The 24,470-nt window shown below is 51.3% G+C and overlaps 1 protein-coding gene and 1 long non-coding RNA gene across 2 annotated transcripts; one reads left to right on the top strand and one right to left on the bottom strand.

Annotated features, from left to right (window-relative positions):
* Positions 1 to 391: 391 nt before the first annotated feature.
* On the bottom strand, positions 392 to 22,788 carry EFS (embryonal Fyn-associated substrate). The gene is made up of 6 exons (XM_083472700.1): positions 19,793 to 22,788; positions 15,138 to 15,476; positions 13,909 to 14,007; positions 10,613 to 11,287; positions 9,127 to 9,216; positions 392 to 2,114 (listed from the first exon to the last, which is right to left on the bottom strand). Exons 1-6 carry the CDS (start codon positions 19,796 to 19,798, stop codon positions 1,701 to 1,703), a joined length of 1,623 nt encoding a protein of 540 aa, XP_083328826.1. The 5' UTR covers positions 19,799 to 22,788; the 3' UTR covers positions 392 to 1,700.
* Positions 15,488 to 18,281, top strand: LOC310692276. Its single transcript, XR_014518706.1, has 2 exons — positions 15,488 to 15,607; positions 15,951 to 18,281. It is a non-coding gene; the product is annotated as an uncharacterized lncRNA (long non-coding RNA).
* Positions 22,789 to 24,470: the final 1,682 nt, after the last annotated feature.

Genomic DNA, 24,470 nt, shown 5'->3' with positions numbered 1-24,470 from the left:
TCATTCTGGCATTTAATGACCTTGGACCCACACCTCATTCTCCCATTGCTGCCAGGTGGTCAACTTTTATTAAATCTCGCAGAGCCTTTTCTTGTAAAACTCTTACATTCATTCCCAGTTTGCCTTTGGAAACGGACTGCTGTCTCCCCCTAGTTTATGGCTGTTTCGCCGTGTTGTTTCTTGTGTGGGAGTGTGTCTGCTTTTAACAGCTGCTTTATCGTTTTTTTTGTTGCTTATATTTTAAATCTGCAAGTTATATTTCCTGAACAGCAGCGTATCAATAATCAGAAATGGAATCAAAGCACGCCAGAGTTGGAGTTGTCGGGGGAGATTTGCGGGGGGGGGGGGGGGAACCAATCAGGATGTGGAAGGAAGCAACACAACATGGGTGTTTGTTTTTTCACCCATTTTTATTATGATCAAACCTAGAAAATAACTTGGCAAATATTTCCTGAGAGAGAGATTCTTGACCCCGTTTGTTTCCTGGTGAGGAAGTGAGATGAGGGTCTTCGCAAGGAGCAGGTGGGGCCGGATGCTGTAAACTGCAAAATTGTCTGGCGGCCGTCCAATATCTAGAGGGGGGGTTTTCAGCGGAAGACAACAAACCTGAGGAATGAATCCATAGATCAAGCTGAAGGACTTCTATTATTAAGATTACTGACCCCTTCCAGGTGCTGGCTCTATTCCGCTGACCTAGCAGTGGCTCAATAACCCCCCTGCCCAGTTATTTGTGTTGCTAGTTCACACTGTGCATCGTAACAGTGTCTGTACTGACCAGTCCCCGTTGTCCTTTTTTTTTTAATCGTTTCCTGTTCGCCCTCAGCTTCCTCCCTTCTGCCCCAGATTAATTTGCTTCTTTTCACATTTGGCTGCCTCTCTGCGTTTTGTTTTCTTTTGCCCCTGTTGGCAATTTCCCATAACCCTCTCTGCTGCAGCAATATTGGCCATTCTCCCAATTCCCCCTCTTTCTTCAGCCGTTGCTCCAGAATCTCTTGTTACGGGATGACAAGGGTCATTTCCCATCAATTCTGTCTCCCTTCAGCTCCTTTCCCATTCAGGATTTTTTTTTTTTCACTCTTAAAGAACTGTTGTCAAGTCTATGAAGAGCCAGTGGGGAGACGTGTCTTTGGTCTTACGACCTCAAGCCACCATCTTTATCGAGGGGTGTCTGAGAAACCCTCAATGTTTTCAGGAAGGAACCTATGTCAGAATTAGCAAAACCTAACTGGAGCGGGGAAATGAATGTCATGATGCGCAGTGTTGGGTCAGAGGCTGAAGGTCCGGAACGTTCTTTGGTTAGGAAACCGTCCAAGATGGCTGGTCGCAGGTGCAAGGGCTAGGGAGTAAAAGCAAAGAGGCAAAGGTGACGAGGACCATTTCTTGTCACGAAGTCGAGCAAGGCTGTCTCCTCTGTGGGTCGAAACTGAGCACCCGAGGGTCGAAGGTCACTAAACGTTGCTTCTGGCTGCAGGCGCTGAACGCCATGGGGGTTAAGAGGCCCTGACAAGATGGCAGCTGGAACCCGAGGGAAGCGTTTGTTTTTAGGCGAGGGCCTGAGTTATCCAGGGGGCAGGTTCGGGTCTGCTCGGTTCCAGAAAACCACCAAGCAGCGCTGCAGTTATTGCCGCAGGAGGGGGTCGTAGTGTCTCACAGCTTCAGGGCAGGAGTTTGCTGGTGGCGAATTGGCACTGACGCGGGATTCAAGATGGCGCCAGGGTGCCAAGCAAGGAAGTGAAGGCCAAGGCTTGCCGGGAGAGCTCTGCCACGCACTCGCGCATCTCCCGGGCGGCGGGCGGCGAGGGGTAGTGCAGGGCAGCCCCCTTGACCGAGAGCACGGCGTCCTTCAGGGCCTGGCAGAGGGTGCTGCTCGCTGCCCCCACCCTCGCCCGCACGGTGGCAGAGGACGCCAGGCGGGACACGGTGTCCCCCACAAAGACCAGTTTGTGCGCCGTGACGATGACAAACTTCCCGTGGGGCACGAAGACCCAGGGGGGCTGGTGGGCCCCGGCGCTGGCCAGGAGCGCCTCAATGGCCGAGAGCAGAGTGGTGTAATGCGTCTGGCACTGCCCCGTGTAGAACTGAAGAAGCTGGCTGTCCTCGGGGGAAGGCGGGGCCTATAAACCGAAGAGAAAAAGGTTAGACGGCTGCCATTTTGTTCACTCTGGCTGTGTGTTTGTGTGCGTTATTTTTTTAGAGACGAGAGATGGCTGCCTACTTCCTTCGCCTGGAAAATCTTTCCCGTTGGGCGCCAGAGAAACATGTCTGTGTGCAATTCTGAAAATTCAAGCAGATCAAACATGGGGAGACTTATTTAAGTGGCATGGTTTTTACAACAGAACGAAAATCTCCCTCATTGGCACAAGAGAAGACTTGAGGGGGGCAATTCGATGGTTTTGAGGCCAAGGACCTCAAAATTTCCCAATGCTCTTCTCTGTTCCTCGTTGCTGCTCCAATTTCCCATAATGCCCCCAGAGCTACCCTAGCTGCCATGATCAGAGGATCTCTTGCATTGCACATGTCAGAGGAACCCAGTGAGGATGAGATCTGGGCTTCCTTGTGGGGGGGACAGGAGCCTCAGGCCCTCCATGCCCTCACATCAGACCCTCGGGTGTCTCTCTAGGACATGCCCCTCCTTAGCCCTGCTCCACACTCTCCTCAAGTGCTTCCGTGTGGCTGGAATATGGCTTTCTATGCTGAAATTAAGGGTCTGTGGCTGCCTCCGCTTGCTGCCTCTGGCCCTGGAACATGGCCCCCAAGCTGTCAAAAAGGCCCCACTTCTTGCTTGTGTCTTATTTGGGGCCTTCCTGGCTGGAGGACGCCAAAGTTTTCACCGGGAGGAAGAGCCGAGCAAAATCCTGGTCTACGTAAGGCTTCAGTGGGAGCTAACTGCCTCATCTGTAGCCGCCTGTTAGGGATTGATTAGCTGCTTGTGCGTAAAACGTGCTCCCTCAGAGTTTGTGCGACCCCACAAACCTCCGTGTGTGACGGAGCTCCTCAGACATGTCTGCTCTAGTCACTAGTAGAGTCCGACAGTGGCTGTCTGCGGAAGCGTTTCCAGCAAAGGAGCTCCTTAACGGAAACGCGTCTCCTGGACTCACGGCGTGACAGTTTCCGGCGAGGTGTGGGTCTCCCTATGGGAGACTCAGATACCTCCCCACTGTTCTCGCTGGAAGCGTCCCTGAGCCCTCCCTCCTGCTCGCATTCCCTCAGAGATCCACTCCTCCCCCTGCTGGTCCCTGCTTCAGCTGTTGAGTCTCTTTCTTCCTCCCTGAGCCCCTCCACCACCTGATGCTCCGATGGCAGTTCCCTGACATCCACCTCCCCTCCAGGGCCCCCCTCACCCCCTCCCATTTCCTCTCCCCTGGGAGGTGAAAGGCTAAAACCCCGAAAAGAATCTTCCTCATCTTCCGACGTCTCGAACAATTCCCTCCATCGATCGTCGTCCTGGCTCGCTGAATCCTCTTCCTCTTCAGAATCTGGGAACCCCTCCAACTCCTCTTCCTCGTCGGTGGTGGCAAAGTATTCCCTTCGGAACCTCGCTACAGGCTGAGGTTTACGTGGGAACCTCTGATGAAAAGTCTCTATTAAAACTTCGTCATTGACATCCTCTGCCCTAACCCAGGTGTTTTCCGACTCCGGTTCCCCTTCCCACATTACCAAATACTCTACTTGATCTCCCTTCCACCTGGAATCGAGGATCTCCGCTACATGGTAGCTGTGTTCCTTCTCCTCCATTGCTGGTCCCCTAGTGACCCTCCCTTCACTGTCTCCTCTATACGGTGACAGCAACGACCTGTGAAAAACTGGGTGCAGCTTCATGTGGTTCGGTAACCGGAGCCTGAAAGCCACTGGATTGACCTGCTGCATGACTTCAAACGGACCCAGCCTTTTGGGTCGTAATTTCTTACAACCTCCTTTGAACGGCAACCCTTGGGTTGACAGCCACACCTGGTCCCCCACCCTGATGCTTTCACCTTCCCTTCTGTTTTTGTCTGCCTGCCTCTTATATTCCTCCTTAGCCCTGTTTAAGTTGAGTTGGAGCTGGCGATGGATCGCTTCCATTTCTTCAACGAACTGTTCTGCAGCGGGAACGCTCCAGTTCTCCCCCTCCCCCCCTGGGAAGGCTCTGGGATGGCACCCGTGATTAGCCAAAAAGGGGCTCATCCCCGTGGACACGTTCTCTGCATTGTTGTAGGCAAATTCTGCCAACGCCAGCTTCTCCACCCAATCATTCTCTCTGTCATTAACATAACACCGCAAATATTGTTGGAGAACCCCATTTGCTCTTTCCACCTGCCCGTTGGTTTCTGGATGACGGGCCGTTGAAAAATTAACCTCTACATGCAGTAAGCTCATGAGCTTCCTCCAGAACCTGGAAGTAAATTGTTTCCCTCGGTCTGAAACCACCCTCAAGGGGGCGCCATGCAACCGAAACACATTCTCTACAAACAATTTGGCTGTTTCTTCTGCTGTGACCGCATGTGAGCAGGCTATAAAGTGGGCCATTTTAGTTAACAGGTCTACTACAACCATGATGGCTGTTTTCCCTCTAGACCTTGGCAGATCAGTCATCTATTGCCACTGCTTCCCACGGTCTTTCAGGTGTGGGCAGTGGTTCTAATAAACCAGCCGGCGCCCGCCTTTCCCCCTTGGCTCTTTGGCATTGTTCACACCCTCTCACATACTCCCGCACATCTTCCCTGACCTTGGGCCACCAAAATTCCCTGGTAACCAGCCACATGGTCTTGTGTTGCCCAAAATGCCCTGCTGTGGGGCTATCGTGCAGCTGCTTGAGTACCTTCTCCCTCAATTCCCCTTCAGGTATATATAACGCTCCCTTATAATACAATGCCCCGTTTCTCTCCTCAAAACCACCGGATTTGTCTTCCTCCCTCCTGAGACCCCTGAGTTTGTCCTGGGCGTATGCATCATGCACCGTACCCTCTACCAATTCCCTTTGCCCCACCAAAGTCGCCCCACACACCCAGCGGTCCTCTGGAATGATATGGGTTTCTTCGGGTGCTCCCTCCCCCTCCAAATATTCAGGTTTGCGTGAGAGAGCGTCCGCCCTAACATTCTCTGGGCCTGGCACGTAACAAATCTCAAAGTTAAATTTGGAGAACTCCTGGGCCCATCTCAACTGCCTTTGGTTGAGCACTCGCGCAGTTCTCCAGTACTCTAGATTTTTATGGTCCGTGCACACTTGCACCTTATGTTGTGCACCAACTAGCAGATGCCTCCATCTCCGGAACGCCTCATGAATAGCAAGAAGTTCTCGGTCGTACACCGTGTAGTTCCTCTCGGATTTGTTCAGCTTTCGCGAAAAGAAGGCACACGGTCGCCACTCTGACTCCTCCTTCCCCGGCTGCAGAAGAAGCACCGCCCCTATGGCTCTGTCAGATGCGTCTGTTTCAACCCTTAGCTTCTTTCGTAAATCCACATGCAGAAGTTGTTCTTCAGAGGCGAAGGCCCTTTTCAGCTCCTCAAACGCTCGCTCCGCCTCCGCCGTCCATACAAACTTCTTTTTACTGCTGAGACAGTCAGTGATGGGCGCCGTCAGATGGGCGAAGTTGCGGATGAACTTACGATAAAAGTTTCCAAACCCTAGGAACCTCTGCACATCCTTCTTGGTTTTGGGTGTTTTCCATTCCAGCACTGCCTGTACCTTGCCGGGATCCATGGCCAATCCCTTGTCTGACAGGCGGTACCCCAGGAATTCCACCTCCTTGGTATGGAACCGACACTTCTCCAGTTTCACCCACAGCCTGTTGGCTTGCAGTCTGCTCAACACTTCTCTGACGTCTCTCACATGTTGCTCCTCATTCTCCGAATACACCAACACATCATCTAGGAAAGCAACGCAATTCTTGTAGAGCAAAGGGCCCAGTACGTGGTTCATAAAAGATTGAAAACACGCTGAGCCTGCTTGTAATCCAAATGGCATAACGAGGTATTCAAATGCCCCCAAAGGGGTAAACATGGTGGTTTTCCATTCATCCCCTTTCCTTATGCGTATCAGGTTGTACGCCCCCCTTAGATCCAGCTTTGTAAAAATCTTTCCCTTCCTCACCCTGGTCAAAATATCATCAATCCTGGGCATAGGGAAAGCCACTGGTTCAGTCACTGCATTTAACCTCCTAAAATCACATACAAGTCTCGGCTTGTCCGCGTTTTTTTTGTCCACAAAAAACACTGGGCTACCCCTGCTGCTTTGGACTCTCTGATGAAGCCTCTCTTCAGGTTCTTGTCAATAAACCCTCGCAACTCCTGCATTTCTCTGTCTGACATGGCATACAACTTGCCCACGGGAAGCTGTGCTCCAGGGAGTAGTAAATTGATCTGGCAATCAAAGGGCCTATGAGGTGGTAGTTGGTCAGCTTCCTTCTCGCTGAACACGTCGCTGAGATCTGCATACTGTGGTGGTACCTTCACCTTCTCCATTACTTCAGTCCCTGCTAGGGTGGCTTGGGCCCCTGCTGAACCCTTTTCCCCTTTGCAGTGTTCTAAGCAATGTGCTGAACCAAAGGACACCACTCTTTGATGCCAGCCAACCAGCGGATCATGTAGAGCTAGCCAGCTCATTCCCAAAATAATGGGAGCGCCTCCCAGGGTGGCCACATTAAACGCTATCAGTTCTGTGTGCCTTGCCACCCTCATTATCATTGGGACAGTCTGCAAGCTGACTCCTCCTCCCAACAACTCCCTGCCATCAATCGTGGTCACCTGCAGGGGGTTGCTTAAAGGGATAGTCTGTATCTGGTGTTCAGCAGCAAACTCCTTGCTCATAAAATTGCAGGAGCTGCCTGAGTCCAATAGCGCCTTTATTTTTAGGGGGTGCCCATTTTGCAGCTCTAGCGACACTTCAATCACTAGAGCAGGTCGAGGAGCTTCTGGCACGGGCACTTTCACTGCTCTTTGGCCTGGCTGCAGTGCCCCGATTGTGGCAACCAGGCGTTGGCTTTTACCTGCTCCGTTCCCCCCTGTTCTCCCCCCTCAACAGCTCCCACCATCCCTTGCCATTCCTTCCTCTGGGGGCAGACTCTGGCAAAGTGGCCTGGCTGTTGGCAGAGATAGCATTTCCGGGCGCCCTTTCCCTCCTTCTTAGCCCCCTCGCTGGTTTTTGAAAATGCGCGCGCGCGCGCTGTTCCGATTTCCATCGGCTCTGCCGGCGGGAAAGCTGGCTCAGGAATGTCTGGAATGCGGAACTCCTTCCAACGTTCCCCTCTCCCTTCCCGCCTCTCCAAGGCTCTTGCCTCCTGCCGCGCTCCTATGGTCAGCGCAGATTTGGTCAGCTGATCCATAGACCCCGCCCTGGGGCTCCGTGACAGCTCGTCTTTCACCGCCGAAGAAAGACCTTCTTCAAATAGCATCTGAATGGGTGGCGCCGATAAATCCCAACCCAGTCTGTGAATCAGCATGGTAAACTCAGTCCAGTACTCACGGACAGATCGACTTCCCTGCTTGCAAGCCATTAGCTGTCTGCGCACCACCCCTTCCTCAATATCGCTGGAAAACATGATATCCATTGCACGAAAGAACTTCATCGTGTCCTTTAGTACGTCATTGTGCGTTGCCATTAGGGGTCGAACCCAGTCTCTCGCCCCCTTCTCAAGATGTCCAATTACGAAAGCAACTCGCGATTCCTCATCAGGGAACTCATCGAACTGCACATTAATGGCATATTGCATCTCTGTCCTAAAGGCATGGTAATCCTTGGGGTCCCCCCCAAATTTCTGCACCAATCCTGGTACCTTTCTGGGGAACTGAGTGGCTCTCCCCTTCTTGTCTGCATCCTGAGCCCTTCTCTCCTCCAGCCTCGCCGTCTGCAGCGCCAGTTGGACCTCCAACGCTCGGTATCTATCTTCCAAGCTTGGACCAGCTACAGCCCCCGCTCCTCCGGTTCCGGTTGGTTCGCTCATGATGCTTTCCCTTGCACAGGCAGCGTACAGAGACTGTCGGACTGCTGTTAGGGATTGATTAGCTGCTTGTGCGTAAAACGTGCTCCCTCAGAGTTTGTGCGACCCCACAAACCTCCGTGTGTGACGGAGCTCCTCAGACATGTCTGCTCTAGTCACTAGTAGAGTCCGACAGTGGCTGTCTGCGGAAGCGTTTCCAGCAAAGGAGCTCCTTAACGGAAACGCGTCTCCTGGACTCACGGCGTGACAGTTTCCGGCGAGGTGTGGGTCTCCCTATGGGAGACTCAGATACCTCCCCACTGTTCTCGCTGGAAGCGTCCCTGAGCCCTCCCTCCTGCTCGCATTCCCTCAGAGATCCACTCCTCCCCCTGCTGGTCCCTGCTTCAGCTGTTGAGTCTCTTTCTTCCTCCCTGAGCCCCTCCACCACCTGATGCTCCGATGGCAGTTCCCTGACACCGCCTTATTGTATGTGTGTCTCCTTGGCTCTTGGGACATAACCAAGTGCAGTTATGTAGCACCCCTCCCAGGGCATTATGGGAAATTCAAGATGGCAGCCGCCTTCCCTCTCTGCCTGCTTCTATTTTAAGGGAGCATGTGTGTCATGCACACTGCTGGACCAAGAGTGTGGTTTGTGGGAAGACCATCTTAGAACCCCACCTCTAGGTAAAGGACACCTGGACGGTTAAGTCCAGTCAAAGGCGACTATGGGGTTGCGGTGCTCATCTCACTTTCAGGCCAAGGGAGCCAGCGTTTGTCCACAGACATCTTTCCAGGTCATGCAGACAGCAGGACTAAATCGCTTCTGTCACAAAGGGACACTGTGATGGAAACCAGAGCGCACGGAAATGCCGTTTACCTTCCCGCCTCAGCGGTACCTATTTATCTACTTGCACTGGCGTGCTTTCGAACTGCTAGGTTGGCAGGAGCAGGGACAGAGCAATGGGAGCTCACCCCGTTGCGGGGATTCGAACCGCCGACCTTCTGATCGGCAAGCTCAAGAGGCTCAGTGGTTTAGACTGCAGCGCCACCCAGGTCCCACCCCACCTTGGCCTTGGCAGAGTCTCTTCACGGTCTCAGCTCTCCTTTGGGGGGGCACCCCAAAAAACCAAGAGGCCTGCCTCACAGGGAGGACAAATTTCATAAGGAAATGCTGGCATCCGTCCCCAGCCTAAGCTGAAGACATTAGTACATTTTAAAAAGCGAGACGTACCATTTCTTCTGCCTGGGCTGTGTCTCCAGAAAGGGCGAGTCCAAGGCTTCCTTCAGAAGTTGTAGCTTTGGGCTGGGTTTTATCTGCTCCCTAGGAAGAAAGGAAGAGGCAGGATTGTGGGTATGTATGCAAGGGAAGTGGAACAGAAAGCTTAGAAGGTGATGAGGTGTTTGGTCTCCCAAGAAGATCAAATTTCGTATCAAAAGATCCAGAAAATGCCATCAGTAACACAGCACAGAAGCCAGCCACATATCCAGTACATTCAGGTAACCTTCACAGGTCCTTGCAACTTGTTCCTGCTGCTTTATGCCTTATTATGGTTTGACCCTGTCCCCCCACCCCTTTCCCAGTCTCCTTGAGAAACAGGCTCTCTCAGCTGTCTGCCAATCTCCCATTCCCACCACCCTTCTGAGTAATACCCCTCCCCACCTTCTCACTATATAGAAGGATCTGGCAACTTCTGTTTCAGTGTATCTGAAGAAGTGTGCATGCACACGAAAGCTCATACCAAGAACTAACTTAGTTGGTCTTTAAGGTGCTACTGGAAGGAATTTTTTTATTTTCCTTGAGAAACGTAATGGTCTCATGTTTGGCGGGAATGTCCATGCCTTTTTTTGGGGGGGGGAGTCTTTTATCTGACCTCCAAAATTGCTACACAATCTAGCTATCCACACAGAATGAGACCCTCTGCTCAGAGATCTGCCTCCTCAGACATATAATGTATTTATCTCTGTTTTTTTTAAGAGTTTTACCAATTTTATCTGTGTTCTATTGATCTTGTATATATTGATTTCGGTGACAGTTTCATAACTTTTGCTGTTTCACAGGTAGTTTTATTTATTAGAGCTTTGTGATTAAGCAATGTACAAATCTTTCTTTCTAAATATTTTTTTTTAAAAAACACACCATGTAAATGATGCACAGTTGAGCTTTTTTGCCACGGATTTTGGGTGAAGACCACAGAAACGTGGCGGCGGCGATAATACTTTTAATGGTTCTTGGGAGATGGAAGCAGAACTGAGGCATAGCTTTGCTGCAAATGTGGCTCAGGTGTTTTAAAATCTGGTTCAGCCATCAAGACACCCCAGGGATTGCATTTCATGAGGATGCTAGGTTTAGAGAATGCTGATCCCATTTCCCAGGATCCCTTGGGATTTTCAGAGTGAGGATACAGTGATGGAAAAACCTGTTGGATTTCTGCCTGCCATTCAGCGGTTAAGCAGATTTAGCTTTCCCCATCACTATCCTGGAAAATCACCGCCACTTACTGAACTTCACTGAAAGAACAATAACAACAGCAGTACAATTAAACCGATGAAAACAATTAATTTCAGTGCAGGAAAAGAAATGATTTTTGTGTGTGAGAGCCTTGTCGGATCAAATGCAAACCTAGAGCGACGATGAAGGGGTTTCTGACCCTGCCTTGGCCCTGGGGTCAAAGGCTGACCCACACACATTGCGGCAAGCCGTTCGCCGCTGAACTCACCTTAAGGTGAACGTAGTCGTATTCCTCCGCCAGCCGGATCCCCTCGTATTCGTTGTGCCCGTCATCTGCGACTTGCTCCAGCTGCTCTCCTGCCCCAAGGCCCCCCAGCCGGGGTGGGGGCGGGGGCAGAGGGCGATCCTGGATGCTCCCTTTCCGCACAATACTCGGGGACGGCGGCGGGGGCTCGACGGAAAGCCGTTCCTCGCTGGGTAGGGCGGGCAGGGGGCGCCGTGACAGGCTTTCGGCCGAGGGCAAGCGGGGTCTCGAAGGGGTTCCCGGATCCCGCAAGCTCAGTCCCTGCAGTGCCCCCTCGAGGGGTGGGGAGCCGGGCGCCAGCAGAGGGACGTCGTAGATGCCCCCGTCCTCTTCCTCCTCTCCGCCTCCCGCCAACACTTCTTCCGGCGACTCATACAAGTTCAGCAAGGCCGAGGCGCGGCGCAGGTTTGAAGGGGTGGCATAGACGAGGGGCCCCTCTGGGCCCCCGTCATCCGCCTCCCCGTCCTCCTCTGGACCGGCGGGCTTCTTGAAGGCGAGGGGCACGTCGTAGGGGTCGTCGGAGGGTGGAGGGGCTGAGGGCTGAGGGGCAACGCGGGCCACTTTCTTCGGGCAAGGGGAAGGCGAGTCGTAGGTGTCGGACAGAGAGTCTCGGATCAGGGAGGAGGGGACGTCGTAAACCTGAGGAGCACAGAAGAATAGGGATGATGATGACGACAAAGGAGAGAGAGAACGAGGTTTAAGCTGCTGGGTGGAAACGCCAAACTTTGGGTTCATATCCGTCACTTTTTAGAACGTTGCCTGGAGTGCACTGTTTCACGTAGGGAATGAGGAGTCGCACCTCTGAGTGTTTCTTCACATCAAAATCTCCTCACCTGTTGAAAACTTGCCAGCTTGTGAGAAGGTTCGAGGCTTCACCTACTTGTGGGGACACACACACACAGCTCCTGTCCCTTTTTGCTCTGCTTACCAACTCCGCTTACCTGCCAACCCTCTTTCCCAAACACCTGGCCTGCCCTTTCTCCCTTTACACCTCACCCCTCCTCTCGCCCAACCCCCCACAACCCTTTTTAAAGAGGGGGTGGCGCTTCAGAGAGGGGTTTGCCAAACAGCTTGCCTGGGCCACCTGCCCCACTCCCCTGCTCCTTGCTTGCCTGCCTTTCTGCTGTCACTCTGGATTCAAACTCTAGCATGACGACAGCCTTACGTTTCTATGTATATAGGAGGGGGTGTCTTATCTGGAGATATGGGGAAGTGTTTGGATATATACAACCCCCTAACATCAGACTGAAATGGTAGCCTCCCAGGAATTCTGTACTGTGTTAATCAACACCAGGAAACGAGTGAGAAAGGAGGAGAACAACAGATTTGGGAGAGAGGGGATTTCTGGATGACAACAGGGGTGGCAAACTCTTGACAGTGGGGGGAGGGTATATCTCTTCGTGGGCAAACCTCCAAGGGGCATAGGTCAGGTGGGTAGGGCGGGAGGGGGGAAACCCTGCAAAGAACCGGCTAAAACAGAATTGAACCCCACCTCTTAGTGAGCGTCACCTGCCCACTGCAGCGATGCCAAATGATTGACAAGTGGGCATGGCTTTGAAGATATAGCCTTGTGGGCCAAACCAGTACCCCTGGTGGGCCATGACTGACCCATGGGCTGCAGGTTGCCCACCCCTAATAGGGACACTTCTGACCTAGATGGAGCAACGGTGTAACTTGGTATACGATAGCTTTTGACGTTCCCACCATTTTAAGTAGCCATTCCCGGCTTCCCGATCCCAAACAAATTCGCCTTGAAGAGACGCCCCCCCCCACCCCAAAGAGCCCCACGGCAGATGTCTGCAGCCTGTTCCCCCAAAATACTGCCCCCCATCCTTTGGCACAGACCCACACACTCAGCACCCCCAAACTCAAGAGTGTATCTCTTACATTCAGCCCTTCAGGTCCACTGGCCCCCTCTCTAACCAACCCCACCTGCCACTCCCCACCAAGCTTTCATCCATCTAGGGCAAGCTCTGCCTCAGCTGAGGGGCTGAAAAGGACACTGGTTTGCTCCGGAGACAGCAGTCTCCGCATTTGGGCTGAGATACGGTTACCCTCGGAGACCGGCACGGCCGCAGCTGTCTTTAGCAACAGACGGGTCCAGCTGTCCACAAAGGCAGCTCTCCAACGGAGGGGGGATGCTCGACAGCAGGCAGCCGAATCCCAGTTGTCTTAAATGGCACGGTTATCAAATGCATCTTCCCACCCACAGCTTGGGCTACAAGGCAGGGCCTTCACCCTTGGGAAAAGGTTAAAACAGGACTCTGGGTGGGGGAAGCCCTGGGGGCTGAGGGATTAATGGGCTAGATTTCGAACGAATGTACTGCTAGTGCGACAAAGCGGAAGGCTCTTATTAGCCTTACTACTGCAACACCGCATACAAAAGCGCTGTTGAGTTGGAAGGGACCCCTGAGGGTCATCTAGCCCAACCCACAGCAACACAGGAATCGCTGGTGCTTTGCAATGGCTCCCTGCCCCAACCAGCCTCCAGTTGGAAACAGGGGTCCTTAAACTTTGGCCTGCAGGCACCCAGCAAACCGAAGCCCTCTTTCCAACTGAAAAATGCTGCTTCCGCCATCTGCAGTCCCTGTGCCAATCCTACAGGCAGTGTGGCGCTGTGGCCGGAGTGTCAGATGACAGCCAAGAAGACCGGGCTTCAAATAATAATAATAAGAAGAAGAAGAATTTATTTATACCCCGCCCATCTGGCTGGGTCTCCCCAGCCACTCTGGGTGGCTTCCAACCAAATATTAAAAACAATACAGCGTCAGACATTAAAAATTTCCCTAAACAGGGCTGCCTTCAGTTGTCTTTTAAAAGTAAAATAGTTGTTTATTGCCTTGACATCTGCTGGGAGGGCGTTCCACAGAGCAGGTGCCACCACTGAGAAGGCCCTCTGCCTGGTTCCCTGTAACCTCACTTCTCGCAGCGAGGGAACCGCCAGAAGGCCCTCGGTGCTGGACCTCAATGTCCGGGCTGGATGATGGGGGTGGAGACGCTCCTTCAGGTATACAGGACTGAGGCCAAATCACCCATGAAGCTCCTAGTCACACGCCTTCTCCCCAGCCTACCTCTCAGGGTTGTTGAGAGGACAGAAGAGAGAGGGATAAACCGTGTGCGTAGCTCCGATCTCCTTGAAGGGATTGTGATTTTTAAAAACGTGTTAATTAACTAAACACGTACGCCATCACAGTCAACGATAATGCAGCCAGCCGCTCGGATTTCATCGTGCAATTCCCCCAATGAGTGTAAGCACTAACCTCGGCAGGGTCCCCGTCTCGTCTGGTGCTGCGAGGCACCCTATAGATCCCCTCGGGGGGCAGAGGGCAGGGTCTGGCGGGTGGTGGCACCTCATAAACCTGGGGGCGGAGGAGGAAGAGAGAGAAATCAAACCAGGAATGACAAAAGGAAGTTGTGGCTTCATCCTGAGGTTCATGGTTGGGATTGTTTTGCGGTAACGAAAGCCAGCCAGTACAAGCCGTGAGATTTGGCCGTAGTCCCAGAGGAATACCTTAAGAGCAACCTCCGCCAACCTGGTGCCCTCCAGGTGTTTTGGAAAACAACACTGGCAGGAATGACTTACAAAGGCTTATAAGGCTGAAAATTCTACCTTTTTACAGAAAAATTAAATAATGTAAGGTAAAAACGGGGAAATTACAAATGTGACGATACAGCAAAGAAATAAAGAAACCATGAGGTGGGAAGGGGGGAAATCGATGAGCTCAAATGTGTTTAAACATGTGAAAAAACAAAGATTGTATTTATATGTTATAAAATGGAAAATCAATAAATACCGTTTTTTTTAAAAAAAGGGAAAACAACTCCCACTGGCCTCAGCCATGTTGAGGGCCAAAACATCTGGTGGGGGAAGGCTGCTTTAAATAAATTTACTCCAGAGAGGTCCGGAGGGCGGCAACATGAGAACAGGGGCTTTTCTGCGGTGGCTCCCCATTTGTGAGACAATCTCCCAAGGGAGGCTTGCCTGGCTCCTTCATTATACACCTTTAGGCACCAGGCAAAAACGTTCCTCTTCAACCAGGCCTTTGGCTGATTTAATATTCCACGGCCTTTTAAATGTGTTATGGACGGGGGAATTATTGGTTTGTCTTTGTTCTTATTTTTCACTGCGTATTTTGTGTTTGTTATATTTGTGTTGTGCACCACCGCGAGATCTATGGGTAAAGTATACGATTTTAATTAATAACGACAAGAATGTCAAGGGGAGGTGGCAGCGCTAAAGGGGGCGTGGCTAAAAGAGAAGGGGTGGAGCTAAGAAACCAGTAGCTGCACACACCCCCACACACCCTGGGTTACACCTAGTGGAATATTGGCCTTGAATCTCAAGGTTCACTGTAGTTTGGGGTTCTAGGGAATAGTGCTCAATCTATTGCAGAGGGTCCAAAATTTGATTTCTGACAGCAGCTCCAAGCAGGGCCCAGGAGAGATTCCCCCTGTGAAATTCTGGAGAGTCAATAAACAAATTCCTCACCTCCTGCTCCTCCTTCCTGCGCCCCCTCCTCCTCCGCTCATCTTGGGGCGCTTCGTAGGCCGTCCCGGCCGCCGCCGCTGCCGCCTCCTTCCTGGGCACTTGGTAGACGTCCGCTGGGACGTGGTTCCGGCGAGGGGTGGGTCCTGGAGACCCCGGCTCGGGGAGGACTCTGACCCGGTTGGCTGGCACAATCCCCTGCTGGCCGTGCAAGGAGCAGAGGTGCCAGCCCTCCAGGCCCGGGGCTTCGGGCTGCAGCAGGACCATCAAGTCGCCCTTGCGGAAGGAGAGCTCGTCTGGGCACTCGGCGGCGTTGTCGTACAGGGCACGGCAGAGCTGGGCCTGGCGGAAGCAGAGGGCAGGTCAGGCATCCCTCAAAATGCTGATGAAGTCACTACATCTCTATATGAGCTCACAGAAGCACAGAGCTGGAAGGGACCACGAGGGTCATCTAGCCCCACCCCCTCATAGCTGTCAGCTTACAGATTTGAAAACCGTCCCCTCTCCGCTGGGAAGAGCTGAGCAAATGCGAGTCCCCAGGCAACGCGGCTGATTTGATTGGCACAAGGCATGCAAGCTCCACCCCCCAGTCGTTCTTAGACTCCTTATTGGATGAGCAACACAGCCAAGCAACACAGTTGGAGCCTCCCTCTTCCCTGGTCGGCAGGGAGGGAGGGAGAGGAGCTGCTTCCTTTGAAACCCAGGAAATTTAAGGGACATCATCAATAAGAGACAGCAGCGGGACACGGCGCTGGGATAAGGGACTTTCCCGCCAAATAAGGGACGGTTGACAGCTATGCACCCCCTGCAGTGTAGGAAGCTTTTGCCCAACGTGGGGCTCGAACCCACAACCCTGAGGTTAAGAAGAGTCTCCTGCTCTGCTAACTGAGGTGTATCTTCTTCACAAAACTCCACATATGCCAACTTGACTGCTTCAATCCGCCCAACTTGCTCTGGATGCCCTCTAATACTTGCTCTGCATTGAATATTTGTTCCATTTGTGTGGCAGTGCCTAGACTTTGGAACTCTCTGCCTCTTGACATCATCAGGAAGGCGCCTTCGCTGCACTATTTCGGGCGCCTGCTGAAAACATTTCCGTTTAGGCAAGCCTACCCAGATATGTGTAATGAAGGCGTGTGTTTTGATAAGCTTTTACCTTTCTGTTGTTTTTAATTATTTTTCGAATCGCTGTTCTTCCCTCTTTTTGCTAACTGCTTTGAAGTCCACCCCTTCCCAATCAGGCAGTGTATAAATTTAAAGAAACAAAAAGGTGAAATTATATCCCAGTACAGACTGCAGTCTTCTCCCAGAGATGTGCAAATCACACACACAGAGAGAGAACCTGAGAGGTTCTTGAGGGTCTGCCTAGCCAGTGTGTTTCTCAAACTTGGGTCCCAAGCTGCTGTTGGACTACAACTCCCATCATCCCTGTCCACTGGTCCTGCTAGCTAGGGAAGATGGGAGTTGTAGTCCCAACAGCAGCCAGGACCCCAGCTTTCAGAAACACCCTGCTTTTCACAACCACCATCAGATGCTACCAGGAAGCACATGAGGAAGGCACAAAGACCACCCCACCCCTCCACGCTGTTTGTCCCTGTCTGCCCTGACGCAGGGAGGTTGCATTTAGCTTCAAGGCCTTTGATAAGGCAGCGTCAACAGAAAGGTGGAAAGGGGTCGCTGCCTCAAACAAAAGACCTGGCTTGCTTAAGCGCCATAAAGTTTGATCGGCGCCAGAGAGATGCCTTCGGGAGGGTGGGTCAGTTCTTGATTTGGCCCCAGGCACTTGAGTGTACCCAGGAGAGGCGAACGCCCAGACTTGCCTGGTCGGTGGTAGTTTTAAGGACATAACATGCAGTCGTAAGGACAGTCCACCCCACAGCCAGATGGGCACACGCTGTCCTTTTGGGGGGATGCTCAGACACAGCAAGACTCAGCAGGAAACAAACCCTTAGCGTACAACCCTGCGTCCAAGACAGGCGCTCGAAACTTCACCTACGGATCAACAGCGACACAAAGAGTCTGTACCCCCTCTTCCTGACTCCGCACAACCCTAAAAATGACTCGGGATTCACCTGCCTGGAAACAGATCATTCCCCCAAAAGAGGACGCAAGCTGCGCTGCCTTTGCAATCTGCAATGGTGCGATGTCTGTATCCTTCTGATCCACAACCCCCATCCTCCCTGGCTCTTTGTCGTGCTGGCAGAGCCCCATGTTGGGCGAAAGATTTCTGCATTGCAGTGGGTTGGACTGGATGACCCTCGGAGTCCCTTCCAACTCTATAGTGATTCTATACTTTGTGGTTCTATACTCCTTGGCTGGGAGCTGGAGAACCCACCTATACGCCACATGGGATATATTGCATCACAAGGGTTGTCCCTCAATCCAGGGTGTTTCCCAGACAGAGCTGCTCCGAATGCAGATGTTCACACTGTTGCGTTAACCCTGGATAGCGAAGATCCCAGATGCCGGTAACCCAGTTAGTTAGATGCAGCCCAGGAAGCGATAAATGATCTCAGGGCGAGACCCCTATCCGGTGCGGAGCAAAGCATTCTCTCCAACACTCTCGCTTTCGCCACCCAAATCCCCCTAAATCCCAGGCTGCCATCTGTTTCTCCCAAGTCGTAGCTTATAATTCACGGCCACCCGCACAGGCAGGCAAAAGTCCGAATGTGGCAGGGACGCCTGGAGGGGGCGACCGGCTAAGCGGAAGGGCATGCAGACACAAAGAGACACAAGCGGACACACAAAACAGGTACAACCCTCCCTGCCTTTTGGAACAGCCACTTGAAACAGCAGAGAGTTGCAGAGCAGGATTCAAACCGTCGTCCCCCCCCCCCAATATTCTGAAGTGGTATAGTCCAAGGAAGGCTGTACCATGATTTATTTATTTTTTGGATGCATGCATCTGCCTTCCCTTTTTAATATTGCCCGCTTGAGACTCTTCCTGGGGTGGAAGAGCTCAACAGATGCCTTCCTAAGAGGGGGATTTTATCCAGTCATACCTTGGATCTCGAACGCCTTGGCTCCTGAACAAATCGGCTCCTGAACGATCAAAACCCGGAAGTGAGTGTTCCGGTTTTCGAATGATTTTCAGAAGCCAACGTCTGGCGCGGCTTCCGATTGGCCGCAGGAGCTTCCTGCAGCCAATCAGAAGCCGTGCTTTGGTTTTCGAACGTTTTGGAAGCCAAACGGACTTCTGGAACGGGTTTCGTTCGACTTTCAAGGTACGACTGCACTGCTCAGAGATATATATACCCATTTTCCAGATGGCATTTGCATTTCGCAACACAAATTGGCAGCCAGGCTCCACAGTAAAGTTGCCTCATCTATCAGTCAGAGCACATTAGTAAGAGATGCTACGGAACATGCATATTCACACTCCGAATGACTTGCAAATGTGAACATTCAAATCCCAAAGGAGGGATGTGACACTGAATCCGTGAAATCTTCGAGACTTTGCGTTTGTTTTTTGCTGAAATGACTGACTCATCTGGAAATCCCTCACTCCCACAACTTTGAAAAGCAATGGGTTGTATCCAAAACTCAAAAGAAGACCCATTGAAGTTAATGGCTATGACTAACTTAGGTCCATTCATTCCAATGGGTCAGCTCTGTGTAGGGTTAGCAGTGACCTTTACATTATGCGCAAAAAGAGGGGGAATTTTATTGTGTTGCTGATCCCTTAATTAAAATTTAGGAAGAGTTTCTGGGGGGCGGTGGCAGATAAAATAGCCCTTAGGGCGCCAGATCCCTGTCGCTACTGCTAACTTGCTTTCCAGTCAAACCAGTTCCGAAAGTGGCCTACGACAATAAAAATAATCAGATTAAAATATAATGCAGATCTTGGCCACTAATAGGATATGCTCTTTGTTATTCCAGTACCGGAGGAGAAATTCAGAGTATTTGGCAATCACGGGGTGGGGGGTGGGAAAGAGCCAATTTGGGTGCTGACAGATAATTCTTTGCCAGGGATGATCTCATTAGGGAGTTGGGTGCATGACTGCTCTGAAATGAGGGCAATGTTCAACATGTGTTTCTCTATAGGGGGAGAGTCCCTGCTGAGGGATCCCTGTCCTTCTCTCTCTCTTTCTTTGGCAAAGCTGCGGAAAGGAAGATAAAATAAACTGAGACGTGCCTTGATTTGAGAAAGTTGAAAGACCCGGGGGCTCAAACCTACAAATGCAGCCAGATTCTCTGCCCCCGAATGTATTAAGTCACATTATTAAGCAAAGACCTACTGAGTATAGCTGGGGACACTTGGCTATTCTGGGCTTCAGCATTCAAACAGGTGCTGGGGCCAAGGCCCAGTGAAAGCCACAACCTCCCTTCAACCAAACGAGCTGAGCAACGCCATCCAATTTCACCTGAAGCAAAATCCCAGGTGAATTTGGGACCCACACGCACAGATTAAACATCTGCAGGGAATTGTGAGGGAAATTAAAAATGGTTTTCAATTGGTAAACGTTCCCAGGAGAGGTTTTTTTACAGCTCTGTACTTTCCCCCTTAGTCTTCACTGTTTGTACACCTGGAACCCAGTGACCCCGAAACATATCTTTTGTCCAAGGTCAAAAGAGCTCTCGATTCCCGATTCAACTCTAGACTTTGCTCTCAGGGCTAACTAAATATCTGGCTCTCTTTCCTAGCTGAACATACTTACAGACATGTTGCTCCGCAAAAGGCAGGGTGTCAAACACGGAGAAGTGGAAAAGGAGCAACCGCAGCCCCAGGAGATTGTGAACGAAGATTACACCTCTGTTCCGCCGGCTTCTGAAAACAATATCCCTGCCTCTAGGTGCATTATTTGTCCATGCACTTGGTCGTTCCGAAACGAAGAAGAGATTCCTGAGAAATTTCTTATATCCTTGAAAAATATATATCCAATGCTTTGGGGATGGAAGAAGCGAGAACAGATCCAAAACAAAGAGTTTCACAAAAAAACAAAAACAAAAAAAGTTGGCAAAGTTGTTGCAAAACACTATCCCAACGCAAAGTGGGAGGGAAAGGTAATTTCCAACCGAACTCACAAACACTCCCTGTCCTTTGATTGCTAAGAGTCTGGTTTCTCAGAATTCCAGCCACTTTCAATTTGCAATTCTCTTTGCCCCACACCCCAGAAGTTTTTGTAAGCCTTCCCAAATCTCTTGGGTCAGCAAAAGCTTCCCAGAAAAACCATCTCAGTAGGCCTGGCTGCTTCCAGGCCGTGCAGGCTGCATGGATTGATGAAGCAGGCGAGGCGAAAGAGTAACAAGTTGGAACACGGGCTTGTGTTGCAACCACAGAGTGGAATTGCAACCCAAAACAGAGGCATTTGCAATACTGTACTTCTCTCCAAAGGTCCTTGTTTAAAAAAAACCTGGCACGCTCAGAAGAACGACCAGGGATTTTTGCATCGTCATGAAATCCAGAAAGCCTGAGCTGTTCCTTTCAAGCCAAAAGGCTTGCCAGCAGAAAGTCTGTAGATCCACAGATGCTAACAAACTTTCCTACTTATCCAAAATACCATATCCGAAATAGATTAAAAAATCACACACACACACATCCAGCAGGTCAGTTTTTTCCTGAGAATGTAGGCAGTATTTACCACGTCTTCAAATTTCCAGATGTTTTGCAGACTTTCTCCAGGCCCCAGGACACTAAATTCTTCATTAAATCCTGAGGTTTGATCCAATTTTTCTCCCAAGTAATAATAATAAAAACGTCTGTGTACAAATCCAGCCTGCTTTGCAGAAAGCTCCAAATCTTCAGGAGATGTGAAGCTTGAAAATGCTAATACTGACAAAAATCAAACTCCAAAAATCATGATGTACATTAATGTAAGCTCATTGTCTAAGAAGACCCATGTTTTCTCCCTCAAACTACAGGGGAAATGTAAGATTTGGTGATGGGGGAGATGACACACCGTAATTTTAACTTCTTCAAAGGAACTTGATGCTCTTCAGAAAACTCCCAAAATCATTTGTAAACTTTGAGGAATTCCACATGATGTTGTTTCTGCACCCTTTATAATCCAGAAAAATCAGTGTTTTCCCAACAACAACAAAAAGTAATTTGGAGGGCTGCCAAAATCTAGAAAAATAACTTGTTAGCACAAATATTCAATCCAGAATCAGTGTTGACAAATGAGAGTCCAACATCCAGAAAATGTATACGTGCTGCAACCCCAACCCGAGTGGACACAGGTGGACTTTAGAAGTTGAATTAATCTTCAGCATCCAGAAAAAGAATGCACAATCCAGATGAAAAAGCAGCGGATCCAAACCAACTGTACTCCTCTCTGTCATTTGCCATCAGCAAAGTCCAAACAGTCAGCTTGGATAAACTAGACTCCGGCTTTCCATATTAACCTAAAGTAGCAATTTTCTCTCTCAAGACTCCCAAGTTATGTTTCCCCTCTTCTGTGGGTTTAAAATGAGGGACTGGCGGTTTGCTTTCCAGATGCTCTGCATTTTGGAGGGAGACCAGTTCTCTGGAAAGGTCGCAGGTCCATCATTTTTCCTTTCTTTTTTGGGGAAAAGAATATTATTGGCTCTTTCCTACACAAATCTATTTTATGCTGAGGCAGGCAGCCTGGGCTTGCTGCAGGCTTAATTTTGGGGGGAACTCTCTTCCAAGGAAAAGCAGATACCCACACCCACAAATTTAGGGTTTTGGCCTTTTTCCCCTTCGGCTGGGATCCTGGCTCCCACTCAAGCCAATAATAGAAGGGTCCGGCCTGCTCCTTCCTCGCAAGGTAGCAATTTATCTGGCTCAGGGAGCGTCCCAAGTCAGAAACCAAGTTGCTGGATGGAAACTGGGTAATGGGGAAAGAAAGGAGGCCAGTCGAGAAAAGGAAAATTACAGCTGGCTGGGAGGCAGAAAGTAGGCGACGAGGAGGAAAAGAAGGGGAGGCGAAAGAGGGGACGAGGAGGAGAAAGCAGGGATCAGGTGGAAGGGAGGGAAACGGGCGATCCTGCCGCGTAATCCTGGCGCGCAAAGCGACCCGGGGAAAGGAGGTCGTGGGGAAAGAAAGGAATGAATGAGAGTTGGGGAAGAAAAGCAGAAAGAGGGCAGGAGGTGGAAGCAGAGCGGAGGCTCCTCGAGGACTTCAAAGCGCCTTCTCCATCATTGTCTCCTTCCTTCCTTCCTTCTTTCTTTCTTTTGCTTCCTTCCTTCTCTCCTCGCGCGCCTCTCCTTTCTCTTTCCCTCCCTCCCAGTTTGGGCGAAGGGATTACTTCTTCTCGCTCCCATCTGTCGGAGGGCGAGCGGCGCCCTCGCCTCCTCCTCCCTCTCCCATTTTCCCTTCTTTCTCCCTGCAAAAGTCTCGCCTCCCGCCCCCTCTCCGGCTCCGGTATGCCGGATGTGCCACTTCTTCTCCTTTCAGCTTTTGCCACTCTTTCTTTCTTTCTCTTTCTCTCTTTCCTCCTTCCCGCGGCTGCCGGGAGAATCTCCTCCTCCCTTTCTCTCGCCCGTCCTTTCCTTTCTCTTCTTTCTTTTCTGCTCTCCTCCTTCTGCGATCGGTTCCTTCCTCCTTTTCTTTGCCACCAAAACGTGCAGAGCGCGAGAGAGAGATCTTTAGAAAAAGGGAGAGAGGGGAGGGGGGGAAAGGGCGAAGGAGGGGGGGGGGAAAGGCAGGCAGCTGGATTTGGCTCCCAGCCCAGCTCCCTCCCCTCCCCGGGCTCACACTCGCGTCTATTCCTTCTCCAGACCCCACCCTCTCTCCTGCCTCCAAGTCCCGGGTCCTAGAGGCTCCCTCCTCCCCGGGAAGAAAGGAAGAAGAAGAAGATCTTGCAAAATCTTAAGGACTAGCGGCACGGTTGGAAGAAGCCGGCAGCTCAAAACATTGGCCCTCTACCTGGGGGCACTGTCATACAGTGGTTCCGCTCCTTCCTCCTGGGCCGTGTTCAGAAAGTGGGGGGGGGGATGAGTGTTCAGACCCCTGGACCCTCACTTGTGGGGTGCCTCAGGGTTCCGTCCTCTCCCCCATGCTTTTTAACATCTATATGAAGCCGCTGGGAGAGATCATCAGGGGGTTTGGACTGGGTGTCCATCAATATGCAGATGATACCCAGCTCTACCTCTCTTTCAAATCAGAACCCGTGAAGGTGGTGAAGGTCCTGTGTGAGTGCCTGGAGGCAGTTGGAGGATGGGTGGCGGCTAACAAATTGAGGTTGAATCCTGACAAGACAGAAGTACTGTTTTAAGGGGACAGGGGGCGGGCTGGTGTGGAGGACTCCCTGGTCCTGAATGGGGTAACTGTACCCTGAAGGACCAGGTGTGCAGCCTGGGAGTCATTTTGGACTCACAGCTGTCCATGGAGGCACAGGTTAATTCTGTATCCAGGGCAGCTGTCTACCAGCTCCACCTGGTGCGCAGGCTGAGACCCTATCTGCCCGCAGACTGTGTCGCCAGAGTGGTTCTCGCTTGGACTACTGCAATGCGCTCTATGTGGGGCTACCTTTGAAGGTGGCCCGGAAACTACAACTAATCCAGAATGCGGCAGCTAGACTGGTGACTGGGAGCGGCCGCAGAGACCACATAACACCAGTCCTGAGAGATCTGCATTGGCTCCCAGTACGTTCCCGAGCACAATTCAAAGTGCTGGTGTTGACCTTTAAAGCCCTAAACGGCCTCGGCCCAGTATACCCGAAGGAGCGTCTCCACCCCCATCGTTCAGCCCGGACGCTGAGGTCCAGCACCGAGGGCCTTCTGGTGGTTCCCTCATTGTGAGAAGCAAAGCTGCAGGGAACCAGGCAGAGGGCCTTCTCGGTAGTGGCGCCCGCCCTGTGGAACGCCCTCCCATCAGATGTCAAAGAGATAAACAACTACCTGACATTCAGAAGACATCTTAAGGCAGCCTTGTTCAGGGAAGTTTTTAATGTATGACATATTAATGTATTTTTGGTCTTTGTGGAAGCCACCCAGAGTGGCTGGGGAAACCCAGCCAGATGGGCAGGGTACAAATAAATTATTATTATTATTATTATTATTATTATTATTATTATTATTAAAGCAAACACATCTGCCCAAAGCATCCTGGGAACTGTAGTTTGCCCCTCGTAGAGCTACATTTCCCCCCAGAAGGATGGGAAAAGAAAAGAAAGAATCCTATGGAATCTTGAGGACTACAGCAGCCCATTTGGCAGAAGCTGACCCAAAGCTTCGGCTGTTTACGCACTATGCCGTTAAAGCACACCCTTCCCTCCGATGTAACCTGAAGCGTCTGTAACCCGAGGTACCACTGCACAAATATCTGTGGTCAGCAGGAGGCTAGCCTAGGGAAGGCAGGCCAGGCCAGGCCATGTGGCCCACACCACTATCCAGCGCTCCTCAGAATCTGCCGCCTGAGGCAGCCCATT

This window comes from Podarcis liolepis (assembly GCF_965112155.1).
Source record: "Podarcis liolepis genome assembly, chromosome: 13".
NCBI classification, from domain to species: Eukaryota; Metazoa; Chordata; class Lepidosauria; order Squamata; family Lacertidae; genus Podarcis; species Podarcis liolepis.
This window is presented reverse-complemented; position numbering and strand designations above follow the sequence as displayed.

Excerpts from the sequence above, each read along its gene's own strand:
- EFS (XM_083472700.1), bottom strand. Across the intron at positions 11,288-13,908 it reads GAGACGGGGACCCTGCCGAG|GTTTACGACGTCCCCTCCTC; the intron begins GTTAGTGCTTAC and ends TGTGCTCCTCAG. Across the intron at positions 2,115-9,126 it reads CAGCCCAGGCAGAAGAAATG|GCCCCGCCTTCCCCCGAGGA; the intron begins GTACGTCTCGCT and ends TTCGGTTTATAG.